General features: G+C 46.4%; 2 protein-coding genes across 2 annotated transcripts in view; one reads left to right on the forward strand and one right to left on the reverse strand.

The window, feature by feature from the left end:
- The first annotated feature begins 206 nt into the window (after nt 1-206).
- On the forward strand, nt 207-4175 carry LOC146387945 (uncharacterized). Its single transcript, XM_084924982.1, has 2 exons — nt 207-724; nt 1754-4175. The coding sequence occupies exons 1-2, from the start codon at nt 532-534 to the stop codon at nt 2779-2781; spliced, it is 1221 nt and encodes a 406-aa protein (XP_084781108.1). The 5' UTR covers nt 207-531; the 3' UTR covers nt 2782-4175.
- Nucleotides 4176-6538: 2363 nt separating this feature from the next.
- The window catches only part of doc2a (double C2-like domains, alpha), a 65597-nt gene continuing 59770 nt past the window's right edge, over nt 6539-12365 (reverse strand). Inside the window, exons 10-11 of the mRNA XM_084924981.1 lie at nt 12028-12124; nt 6539-11657 (exon numbers count right to left, since the gene is read on the reverse strand). Coding sequence (XP_084781107.1) covers nt 11521-11657; nt 12028-12124 — 234 coding nt within the window. The 3' untranslated portion in view covers nt 6539-11520. The remainder of the gene's footprint in view (nt 11658-12027; nt 12125-12365) is intronic.

A 12365-nucleotide genomic window follows, 5' to 3' on the forward strand; every position in this document is an offset into this window, starting at 1 on the left:
TGACACACGCTTTCCTGGTAGTTCTTTCAAAATAAGAGGGGAACCAGTCCCATAGACTCCCATGTTAAATCCTTACGGCAGTAATAAACATGTTTACAGCCGGATACACAAACTGTTTGGTCTCTGTGGATCATTTCCCCGTCATAACAGCTGTTTTTATAACTCACCCTCTAAAGTTTGCATTACTAGGGGCGTGGCCTCTTTGACCGACAGGTGGAAGTTAATACAGGCGGCTGTAGCTGCTAGCTTTCTGCTAGAGTCACCTGAACTGGACCTCTGGACCGTGTTTGTGCTGTTGGAGCCTTTTGGAGCATCTTTCATGACATCATCAGATATGTCACATCTCTGCTATGAGGTTACTATAGCAACAGGCCGTCCAACAAGGCTGAGCTCCAGTTTCAGTGATGGAGTCTGCGGACAGAAACTGATGACCACGCTTTAATTTTGAAAGACCGGAGCTGAGCAAGAGCGTTTCCTGTCGGGTTTGTTGTTTCCGGTGTGGATGCAGCTGTTGGAGGTCCCAGCATCAAAATGACCAAGCTGCAGCTGCTGAACGCTTACCTGACGGAGCGGCTGACGGTGGTGGTGAAGGAGATCCTGGACGTGGTGGAGGACACGGTGGCCGAGTACCGGGAGGAGACTGCCAGAGCCAAGCGGGAGAACGAGAGCCTGCGGAGGCAGCTGCGGGACATCCTGCTCCTGGAGGCCGGGACCGAGTGGCTGAGTAAGGGCCGAACTAGCCGGCTAGCTCCGCGAGAGAACGCGCATTCAGAACTGCGATGAAAATCCGCCTGTTTAATAGAAATACGCCGTTTTAACGTTAAATTCAGGCTTAACTGCAGATTTTCACGGTTTTACGTGTTGTTAAGGACGGATTTGTGTATTCGGCATCATTCAAACCGTCTGATTTTACCGACATTTTTACGATAGATGTGACTTTCTGTCATTTTTCGTGTCAGTTCCTTTTTGCCTTTGAGCCTAATGAGAGTCACCTGATGTAGGTAGTCATTTCACTTTTATTCACGCAGTGTTTTCATTTAAAGTTTACTTACGCAACGTATCTCATTTACCCCATTAAAAATAAAGGGGGGAACACAGCTGAGCATTAAATTGACAGACTGTCACATTGACTTTGGTATGAGGAGCTTTGCGTGAGGTGTCAGTTGGGGAGAGCTGACTTTCAGGAAGTTTGAAGGACTTTCGGTCATTCGGGTTTCTGTTAAAGGGGAATTCCGTACATATTTACGGTACAGCACATTGAACTGTAAAAAAAACACACACATTTGCATAGAAACCAGACGGTGAGAGCAAAGGAGTTGTTTATGTTCGGTAACCTGTGAAAATATGTCAACCTCTAAAATAATGAGGATAACTGGCTGACGCCTGGTCGCACTACTGCTTAACATGGACCTGTTCTGCTTTGTTTTATGTCCTGTTTTAAATATTGAGGTCAGTATAAGTACATGTATCCCTGTGAGCTAAAAAAAAAAAAAAATTTAAATGGCCCCACCCACCTCCTGTTTATGAAGAGCAGCCAATCTGAAGACAGCTGGCTTAGAGGACAAGGGGCTGTCACTATTCAGGAGTGACAGTGTAACACAAAGGGAGCTTATTTTGAAATGTAAATCATGCAAAGCTTTTCTTGGGGCCCAAAACAAGTGTAAACTCTGGAGCTCCAGGTGTGAGTCGAATGTTTCTGCTGATGTGCTGGACGTCGTTCGGTCGCATTAACTGTTTGCTTTCTGTGTTTCAGAGTCCACCAGGTCCAGTCTTGGTTTGGCGGCTCCCGACCAGCCTGGTGAGCCCGAGTGGAGGCCTCGCTCCGAAGAGCCGGACTCTCGCCCGAACCCACCCAGACCGCCGCCGCCTAACGTGGACAAGCCCACCCATGAGCAGGTGGTCCACAGCGACTCCTCTCCGGGGCCGGTGCACCTGCCTGTGGAGAAGAAGCTCTTGGAGCTGCGGGACGTGGCACCAAAGCCTGACCGTCTACAGGAAGCGTTTGGGAAAACTTCACCTGTCACCTCGCACTCCTCCCTAAACCCTCCCACTGTCTCTGTCCCCAAAATTCACATTGAAGTTCCTGCAGTGCTCAGGGAGGAGCCCCGGGCTCCGCCCCCTGCGCTCATCAAAGCCGAACCAGAGGAGTACAGCGTAAGCAAGCCCAAAGGTCGCACGGACTCTCTGACCGAGGCCTCAAACGGTGCCGCCGAAGAGTTCTGGAGCAGGGCGGAGGCGGAGAGGACGGTGGTGGTGGTGCGCGCTGAGAGGCAGGAAGCTGAGTGGAGCAGGAAGTCCTCCCAGGAGAAGCCGGCAGCCGGAGACAGCACAGCCTCCGCTTTCATCCCCGAACTTGTCCATCGCTGCCCGCGCTGCGGTGAGGCCTTCGGACAGGCCGCCAGCCTCCGCCTCCACCTGGAGCAGAAGAGGAAGACCTACGCCTGCGACTGGTGCTGCAAGTCGTTTGCGCAGTCGGCGGACCTGCGGCGTCACCTGCGCACGCACACAGGGGAGCGGCCGCACCGCTGCACCTTCTGCTCCAAGAGCTTCAGCCAGAGAGGAAACCTGCGACGGCACCTGCGCATCCACACGGGCGAGCGGCCGTACAGCTGCCCGTTCTGCTGCCGCACCTTCAGCGACGGCGACACCATGAAGAAGCACAAGCGCACGCACTCGGGAGAGAAACCATACCGCTGCGCGCAGTGCGCCAAGACCTTCACCAGCGCCAGCGGCCTGCAGATTCACATGAAGAAGGACTTGTGCTTTGTGGCTAACGCCTGATTGGGCGCTTCGGGAATGGACGCCGTTAAGATAGAGCGGAATGACCGGGCAGAAATGCTCAGACACAGCAGCCAATCAGAGTCATCGAATGAAAGCTGGATGTATGACCGATGACGTCACTTTGCAGGGATGCACCGGTCTGATGTTTCAGACAGCTGAAGCCGTTTCAGGTGTTCTGTGTTTACTCTCGTTAGCAGCAGGCGAGCTGGCGCAGCAGAGAGCACGCTAACAGTGTGAACGGTGGGCCGGCAGCGTTTCGTGCTGATGCACCCACAGATTTCTTTCTGTGTGTGTAAAACTTCAAACACTCAGCGATGGCGTTTCCCATCCCAGCTTCTCCTCTTGTTTTTTAGCTTTTAGCTCCATGCTAACATGCTCCATGCTCCTGCTGTCTGCTCCTCTCCATGTGTGAGGAGCCGCAGGAAATCCTCCGCACTCAGCGCCAATCAGAGCACAAACTTTATATTTATGTATTTATCTGTCACTCGGTGAGATTAAAAATCACTTTTATTGCGAGCGAGTGACGGACCTGCCAGCAGAGGGCGTTTTAACCCGTGTTTTAGATTTTACCTTCGGCTTTTATTCAGATTATGTTCTGGCATCGTCAAGCTCACTCAGACATTTTAGGACTTTCCAGAACCTTAAGTAAATCTATTTAAAGCGTTGGCAGCGATGAGCCGTCTTCGTGCTCGATCAGTTTCTGGGACAAATCCTGGCTGATGGAGATTTTTCCGGATCGTCACCGTTTGTGGGCTTCTGCTTTTTAAACACTGACCACAGATCCCGGATCAGAGCGACTGGCGGTTGGAGGAATCTGGTCTTTAAAAAAATAAAAGCTCACAAAACACAAACCGTAGAATTAGACGTGAAGCCTGCAGCGAGTGTTTCAGCTGCTGTAGGCGACGCTCGCTCTCTGCCTCCCGGCGAGGAAACTTTAGACTTGGAACACCTGAAGCCAGTTTTTCGTGGGTGAAGCGTCGGATCGGTGCGTCCCTGCTGCTGTCAGCAGATTTACGGATTCATGTGAACAACAGAAAACTGGTGAAGCTGTCGGTCAGATAGCGGCTGACCAATCAGAGCAGAGGATGTGACTGAGCTGCAGCTGTGAGTCTGTAGGTGTGATCAGAGCGAGCTGCAGCAGGAACTGAAAGTGAGACGCCGCGGGCCAACGTGTGAAGACGTGGGCGAGCGACGGGAAACTGCAGAGGATGAAGAGCACGCTCCTCCTCGTCCTCCTGTCTTTGACACGGTTTCTCTCTAACAGGACTTGGCGGCGTTTGAAGGCAGCTACGTGGACATCGTTATTTATCTATTTATTTTCCTCGCGGGTCACTTCCTGCGTGGCGCTTTGTTTCTTCTGTTTCCATCACAAATATACCCGTCTGTTATCACAACTGTCTGCTTACTTTGCACCGCGAGGCGCTTCCTGAAACACCTCACTGAGCTGCCAGTTTGTTAGGTACGCCTCTACCTTAACGCTGGTCGGGGAGCTTATCAGGGCTCACCTCCGACACTGTGCCAGCATGGAAGCAGCTTAAGAGTCCTGAAGGGATATGAAAGGAAAATAGTCTTTAAACTCACGAATGAGGCTGTTTGTGTTTGTGGACAGGAAGTTGACAGGTAAAGAGGTCATGGTGTGTGCTCGGGTGGTTAAAGGGTTAAATGTGGCTGTTAATAAACGAGGTAAAAAGACACACGTGGACCCTGACTCTGAAAACTAAAAGTTTTATTTTGACTCAGTGAGGCTAAAAAAGTCAAAACAAAAAAACCTGATGAGGTTACAGGTAATATCAGGACATCACACGGTGTGCAGAGCACAGATATGCCACCAGAGGGCAGTATACGCTGATGGGCTGGTAACCATGATGTTTAGTAAAATAAGACAGTAGAACAGATGAGCATAGATCCGTGACATCACACTGCGAGTGAAGTGTTTTCTCCATCTTAGTGTTTTGGAAGTGGGCGGGTCTGTCTGTGATTGACAGGTCTCCGCCCCTGGTTTATTATTCAGACGTTCACTGATCTGAGATCAGCTGAGTTCATTTTCTCAGGTCAAGTCTCTCAAATCAGCGATCCTGGTAAAACTCCTGAGACCCACCTGAGCTCTTCAAATGTATGTAAAAGTATAAAAAACTGCCTCCACCTGTGAGACTCTGTTAAACTATCAGATCTGACAGATTTCAGGACGCAGCTTTTAACTCTGAGAGGAAAGTAACTGAGTTCATGACAAATACCATGTAAGTCAGCGAGTACAAACAGCTGCTCTGCTTTAGGATCAGATTTTAAAGCCTTTATTCAAACATTTCATTCCACAATCTGTGAAAGTGAAAGTGTGCATGCTCCTTGTTTCCTCAGTTATTCCCAACAGGACGAACGGAAAGGCTGATGAAAAACAGGAAATACAAGCGAGTGAATTTTTATCTGAATTATGCTGAAGCTCCCTAATAATGATCAGTGCTAGCACCTGCACAGCACACTCACCTGTCCACCGTGTTTACCTGCAGCTCACAGGAACCAGGTGGAGTTCATGTCTGCACCAGGTCGGCCATCACATCGTACAGTCTATTTATTAAGGTTTCAGTGTTTCTGCTGCAACCGCCGTCAGAGCGTCGGCTCATCAGCGCGGCGTACAGAGGCTGAGAAGTCCTGAAGTCCCGCCTATCAGGAGACCGTTGTGCCGACTCGCTGTCGAGGCCTAACCTGCGCTGAAGACGGTCGCGTTCAAGACCAGGCCTCAACAAAATCACCTACTGACCAATCAGATCGCTCCGAGTGCAGGTGTAAAAAGCTGTTTTGTTGGTCCAAAAGCATCAATAACATCAAACGCAGCATCTGTTTGTCGACGTCATGTTAACCTGTGAGGTGAGCAGATCTGTGTCGGTTCACTGAGCTGAGAAACTTGGAGCATCTGTTTGATAGAACTAGAACTTGCTCTTCCTGGACTTCCTGGTTCCTGATGTTGAACAAAAAATTGAAACCTTTCTGAGTTTGTTGTGACCCTTTCAGATTCTTCTCTCAGAGTTGAAGCTGCTTCCTGCAGCATCGATACAGACGCCACATTAAACGCAGTCCAGGTGTCTTGCTGTGCTTACCTGATGAGAGCTCTGCTGCATTCAAGGCCCGTGGTATATCTTCAGCCCTGTGTCAGATACAGATGAGGTGTTCACTGTAAATTGGACGTTTTGTTACTTTGAGTTTAGAATTTTAATTTAAACAACAAGTTTGGCTTCCAGCGATATAATTGAGATAAATTATTGATATATTATTGTCATATTCTCTGTTCAGCACTTCTCTGTCCTGTGGCAGCTCTCGTTCGGTTCACATTGATTCATTTCTTTTAGTTTTGTCGGCTGAATTATGAGTAAAGTTCATAAATACACAATTTTTCCAGATTCTTTGATAAACATGAGTTTTGCTGTAAGAAAGCAGCCCTGCTTCAGCAGCTGATGTGAGTCAGAAAGGTAAATCACAATAACATTTCTATAAAAATATGAGCTTGTAAAAGCCAGTATTAAGCTTGGATCTGAAAAAAGATTTTGTGGAGCTTTGAGGTGAGTTTGTGTTGCGTTAGAAGGTTCTTCACATTTATAAGCTGAAAAAGCTGCAAGTGTGGTTTCATTCATCCTGCTGCGAGAATGAACTCGGCTGACAGACGGCAGCATTCGAGCTGCTGTTGTGCTTTCAGGCAGCAGGGGGCGGCGTGGCGCCAGCCAGGACCATCCCGGCGTGAGAACAGATCCACACTCACTCTCCTGTCTGCATTGCATTCCAAATTTATTGTTGCATCGTACATACAACACCTGATAGAAATGTAAGAACACCTGTAAAGCACGAGCTTAGTGTGTAAACAACGATATCGTATAGAAAGCCACATTCGTACATTCAGTCGTGCATAAAAGAAGACCAACAACAGCGTAAACAGGAGAGTCTGGAACACGAGCCGTCCCTGAAGGTCTCACTTCCATTAGAAAACAGGCAGGCGGAGTATAGAGATATAAAGAAGTATATCAACATATTGCATCATGCAACAACGAGGAAGAACCACTTGTATATATCGTCATCATCAGTCGACGGGATGCATTTTGTTTGTCACAGTCTTACTGGAGAGTGCAATAGAAGTGTGATCCGTGCGTTATGACTCATCAGAGAAGGAAACTGATTTTATCCCACACAGTTTTCATGTTGAACCTGCTCTGGTTAGCGTCTTTAAACGATGTCAGGCACTCTGGTTTCTCCCCCTCACAGCTGGAGCTCCCCTGCAGCGTTAAAGGGGACCTATTATTGTCACATTATGCTCAGCTTTACATTTTTATTCTAGAGTAGCTTTGCATGATTCACAGTTTTTAAAAATGGTCTTTGTCAGAAACAAGCTACTGTCTCGTTAAGGTTCCCCTCCCTAAAAGCCCACTTTCTCCTAATTGGCCTCTTTCTGGAAGCATCCAGAGCTTCTGAGCTAATGATTGAGGATAACACGGTGTGTATTTGAAACTGTCGATCACATTCTCCGATAACCAGACCTCGTTTTAAAAGCAGCGCTGTGTGTACCAAATGTAGCTACCAAATGTAGCTACATTTAGCTACATTGTAGCTAAATGTAGCTACCAAATGTGGCTAAATGTAGCTACATTTAGCTAAATGTAGCTACCAAATGTAGCTACATTTAGCTACATTGTAGCTGGACGCGGGCCCGTCTATTCCAGCTCGTTTCACTCATTCAATAACTTTATTTGCTGTATCTGTCGTCTTGGTTGGAAAGTTGTTCCAAAAAATGAAAGTTGTGCTAATATTGGAGACATCAACGTCTGCTTCACTCGCTTCTTGAACTTTGAGGAGATAATTCACTGTCATAGGCCTGAACCTCATGCTCTAAAGTCTATTTCTGATCCCAGCTAGCTAACTGATCAGCTTCAAGTCAAGAGCTGTGTCCCAAAACGTCGGCTGCGTCCTCCTGAGGCCCCATTTGTAGACCGATTACGTCACAGCGACGCAACGAAGGCTGTCCAAATTCGTAGACTCCTCCGAATGCGGCCGACAAACGCGTCCTCCTTTTCCCCAGATTTGAAGGATGGGTCGTGTGTGTCCTTCATGGTCCACCATATCCCAGAATTCATAGCGCGGCCCAGTCAATTCCAGTTTCCAACAATGGTGGCAGCTACTAAGTTTTAATATTACTCTTATTAATCTTTCTGGGTCACAAAATAAAGCTTTAACATATTTTCAGGTGAGAATGTAGCTATGTAAACCTCAAATATCTGCTCGTTTTATCAAGACATCGCATATTTGCAAAAGTGCTCTGACGTTTTCAGAGACGTCTGTTACCCACCAGCTCGATCGCTGACTGGGAGGTCGAGGGTCACTGGAGCCGACGAGAGCAGCGAACTCCCAGCTTCATCGTTTTCAGACCCCCTGTTATCTTTCGTTACTCAGGTTAAACATGATATATACGTCACTCGGATAACCTAAAAATGTAATTGTTTGGCTTTTTTCAGTGTTTTATTTGTTCGTGAGTAAATCGGTTTGGCTGAGATCAAAGTTATTAGATTAGATAAAATAAAACTTTATTAATCTCCCAGGTGGGTTCCTCCGGGATTTTCACACAGCTGAATAAACGTCAAACAGAAAACTGATTAAACAGAAGTGTGAGACGGTCGAGAGTTTACTCCAGCGTCCTGTTATATTTTAGATAGCAAGGAGCAGACGGCCGAGTTTATTACCTCCACCGAGACAGCGGTGACGCAAATCTGAAGGCTCGACCGTCCAATTTCACAGCCGCTCACTTCCGGCCTTCGAAGGACCCACCGGGTCCACCGAAGGATGCAGCCTAGGTTTTGGGACACAGCTGGGTTTTCATCAACAGGATTAACAAAAGATGATGTCAGAGTTTCAGCCTTTTTTCTTCTTCCAAAGCAAAGAAATCGATCCGATTCTTTCAGCGAAGACAGAAAATGTACGTGTCTGCTTCATTTAATGCTTTAATAAGTGATGGAGTCCACTTCACGTGTGCAGACTCGTAATGCTGGACCGTGTTTGTTCCTCTTTCTCTTTGTTAGAAAGTCCAAGAAGGCTGGCACTTGTTGTGTTTACATCTCCGGCATCAGCACAACTTTCATTCTGGAACAAGTCTCTACATAGATAAAAGATGGTCGGCTGTCGGTTATTCAAGATTAAAACATCTGGGGCGCAGGTCAGTAAAGGCACTGGACTATCAGCTCGACAGCATTCGGGAGCTGGCAGGTTAAAGAACAGCTGAGGTCTGAGTCAATCTTCATTTGCTTTGGGAATTTCAGAGAAAGGTCTGCAGTCCAATGTGACCCAGTTTAAATACAGATGAGCTGTTTCTGCAGAACTAAGCTGATAAACGTAACTTCCTGTCACAGAGGGAGAGGCATCCTAACATCTTAGGACCAATAATTAATAACCAATAATTAACTGGTCCTGGTTTAAAGATTAATCCTTTATTTAACCAACTATCCAGCAGTCCCAGTGACATGTAAGCATCCACGTGACTAATCACTCGTGAGTGCAGACAGAGTAATCGAGGGCGTTACCTCCATGTCTGCACAGCGAAGTGAACCTGCATTCTTTGTCATGGCCACAGAAAAGGACCCTCGCCTCCCTTCCTGCTGAGTTTATGTGTCAGTCATTAGTTTCAGGTAAAGTTAAATAAAACCATAAACTTATTTTTAACGTATCTGTATATATGTGAGAGAATAAAACTGCAATAGATCCCCTTTAAGACTGGTGGTCACTGCTGTGGATGGAGTGCTCGCTGACGCACATGCTTGAGTCACCACAGAGTAATACATATGAACAAAAACTTTTACCAGAGATTATTTTAAAATGCAGTTAGGATGATATTTGCATGGTGCTCCGCAAAATAAAGCTTTCCATCCAAACTCCATCAAAAGTGTTTCTGGCCCCAAACCACAGCTACAGTAAGGAAAAGCACCCCGTCAAGTCTTTTTCCCCAACAACACACCACATGAAAAAGCTACCCACTGATTTAAACAGGTCTCATTACCACAGACGTAATGTTACACTGGAGTCGTAACTGAACTGAAGTTACATTCGTCATTATTTTCAACCATTTTTTACCCACAAAACTAAACCAAATGATCCACGACAGCGAACAGAAACCCCACGTCCTCTGTGTGAGGGCTGAAACTCCCTGAACCCATGAGTTAAAACACCACCAACTGTAAGACTCCACTTTACACCAGCAAACATAAAGCTTCACGTTGTCCATATTTTGATATGTTTCATCTTTAAATGGGTTCAGCTTCCTCTCCACACGTTACTCCACGATGCCGAAGCACATCGAGCTGAAATATTCCGTTTATCAAAGCACCGACTGTCACATAAGACTTTCAGTTCAGACACGTTATGGATGCTAGGTCGGTTAAAACTGAAATGAAATTTGGACTTTTTGTGCAGGAGCAGTTGGAAATCATTCAGAGCGCCCCCTGCTGAACTGCCGACATTTTGTGTCAAATGGGATTAACAGGAAGTGGATCAGCTCAGCTGTTCTTTGCTACAAGTCCATTAGCTTTTTAGCTAACGTTAGCGCTCAGTTTCTCCCAAAAGCTCTTTTAGCCGTTAGCTATAGTGCAACACAAGACACGTCCATGCATGTTTCTCACAGTCTGGATTATACGTACATGTAAACCTGGCACAGCATGCTGTGTAAGTACTGCAGGACTGAACTGTGCTCGAGCAAAGGAACAACAGTTCAGTGTAAACAGAGAACAGAGATTTTCTGACTGCTTGACTTTCTCGTTTTTACTTTTTAAAAGAGCACCAGACACGTAATGCACAGGAAAATAACATGCAAATCCATTTTAGCCTTAATTAAATTCCACACATTTTCTCTTAACTTTGATGAGTTCCTATGATGGCGAATTAGGCCAAGAGAGGGCAAAAATCACAACTAAGGGGCTCGGCAGAGGAGCGAGATTATGAGGGAAAAAATGGCAAATTTACAAGAGAAAATATAAAATTACTGAAGAAAAACAGCAAAAAATATGAGAAAAAAATTGTATATTTACTAGAATTTAAACTTCTCCAAAAAAAGGAAAATTCAAGAGGAAACAGGGAAAATGTATGAATAAGAATGAAAAAAAAAAACAAAGACAAAAGTCTTTTGATGTGAAAATATAAGAAAACCAAACAAACTAAAAAGAAACAAATACACAAATTTTATGAAAAATGGGCAGATTTACAAAAAAATTAAGTAAAATTTAAAACAAGGTTCATGAAAAACTGCCAAAACATGTCAAAGATAATATTAATGTTTACAAAACGTAAATTTTTTGTGGCAAATTTGCAACTTTTCTCAAAACTTTTGAGGTTTTTGTTTTAATTTTATTGTAATGCCTCTTCCAGCCCCTTAGCTTCTGTAAGTGTTGTTTGCCATATCGCGTCATCGGAGAGTTCCACCCTTCATGAGTCGGGAGATTGACCCCGTTTTTTGTGACCTGATGCTGAGTTCAGATGTGACGCTGCTGATGGACCCAACGGCCTCTTTGCTCCAGATGACTTACAGATCAATAATGAAGGCACACCACCATGCTGCTCCGGCCTCGCCCTGCTCTCATGGCGGCTCATATTATAATACACTCGTCCATTAAGTTACCGCTGTTTCCTGTGCTGAAGTCGCTCACGTCTGTGCTGTAAAAACCCCGAGAATCTCTGTGAACATCGACAGCGACTGTCTGCATGCGTGGACGCCGCTGCTCGGGGTTAGTCGTGGCTGAGGGTTCGCGGCAGCTCGTTGGTCAGGATGTGCCACCGCTCCACCCTTTGGCCCTTGTTCTTCAGGCAGTCGGTCCAGTGACGGAGGGCGTCGCCCTGGGACTTGGAGCTCAGACAGACGCCACCTGAACAACAGGAAGGAAGCACAGGAAGACTTCCTGCAGTTAGCGTAACAGTCTCGCCTCAGGTGTGCTCTCTGGCTGTTCGAGGACAAACATGAGAATACTAACAGAGTAGGAACCGTTTATGAAAACGGAAGAATTAAGTCAGTAATCCAGATGGTAATTGTGATAAATATGCAGTGATAAGCTTAAACACACTAATCTCAGCATGTGTTAGACTCATGAATATTTACAGCAGTTTTTCACAGCTGAGCCAGAGGACGATGTTAAACGTACTGAGACACTCCACGCAAGTACAAAACACATTTCTGACAACTTCCCAAGAAGCTGCAGGGTTCAGGCGAGTGGTGGATGGGGCTGATCGCTCGCTCACCTATGAAGTCGTTGGAGCGGCCCAGGTCGTAGTCCCACACTGTGACCTCCAGAGTCTTGTTGGCCAGCTCTGACAGGGAGATCTCATAGAAGAACTCCTGCAGTGAACACAGAAACAAGAGGAAGAGATGCAGGGATGGAGTGCATACTCAACGCTGGGTGGACCTGCAGCTCAGATGAGGCAACCAGACCCTCCAACCCCATCAGGAAACTAAAATTCACTGATTGGTCAGATCCTAATGTTACAGATCCTCCTCGCTCTGACCCATCGAGAACTCTGCGGACTTCTGAAGGTGTTCTCTGCCCTCCATGGATCGGCCTCATTTTCCCAGCAGACCC

This window comes from Perissodus microlepis, chromosome 4, assembly GCF_051167445.1.
Source record: "Perissodus microlepis isolate ML-2025 ecotype Zambia chromosome 4, ASM5116744v1, whole genome shotgun sequence".
Lineage (NCBI taxonomy): Eukaryota > Metazoa > Chordata > Actinopteri > Cichliformes > Cichlidae > Perissodus > Perissodus microlepis.

Excerpts from the sequence above, each read along its gene's own strand:
- LOC146387945 (XM_084924982.1), top strand. The coding sequence starts at position 532 with ATGACCAAGCTGCAGCTGCTGAACGCTTACCTGACGGAGCGGCTGACG. Across the intron at positions 725-1,753 it reads GGCCGGGACCGAGTGGCTGA|AGTCCACCAGGTCCAGTCTT; the intron begins GTAAGGGCCGAA and ends TCTGTGTTTCAG.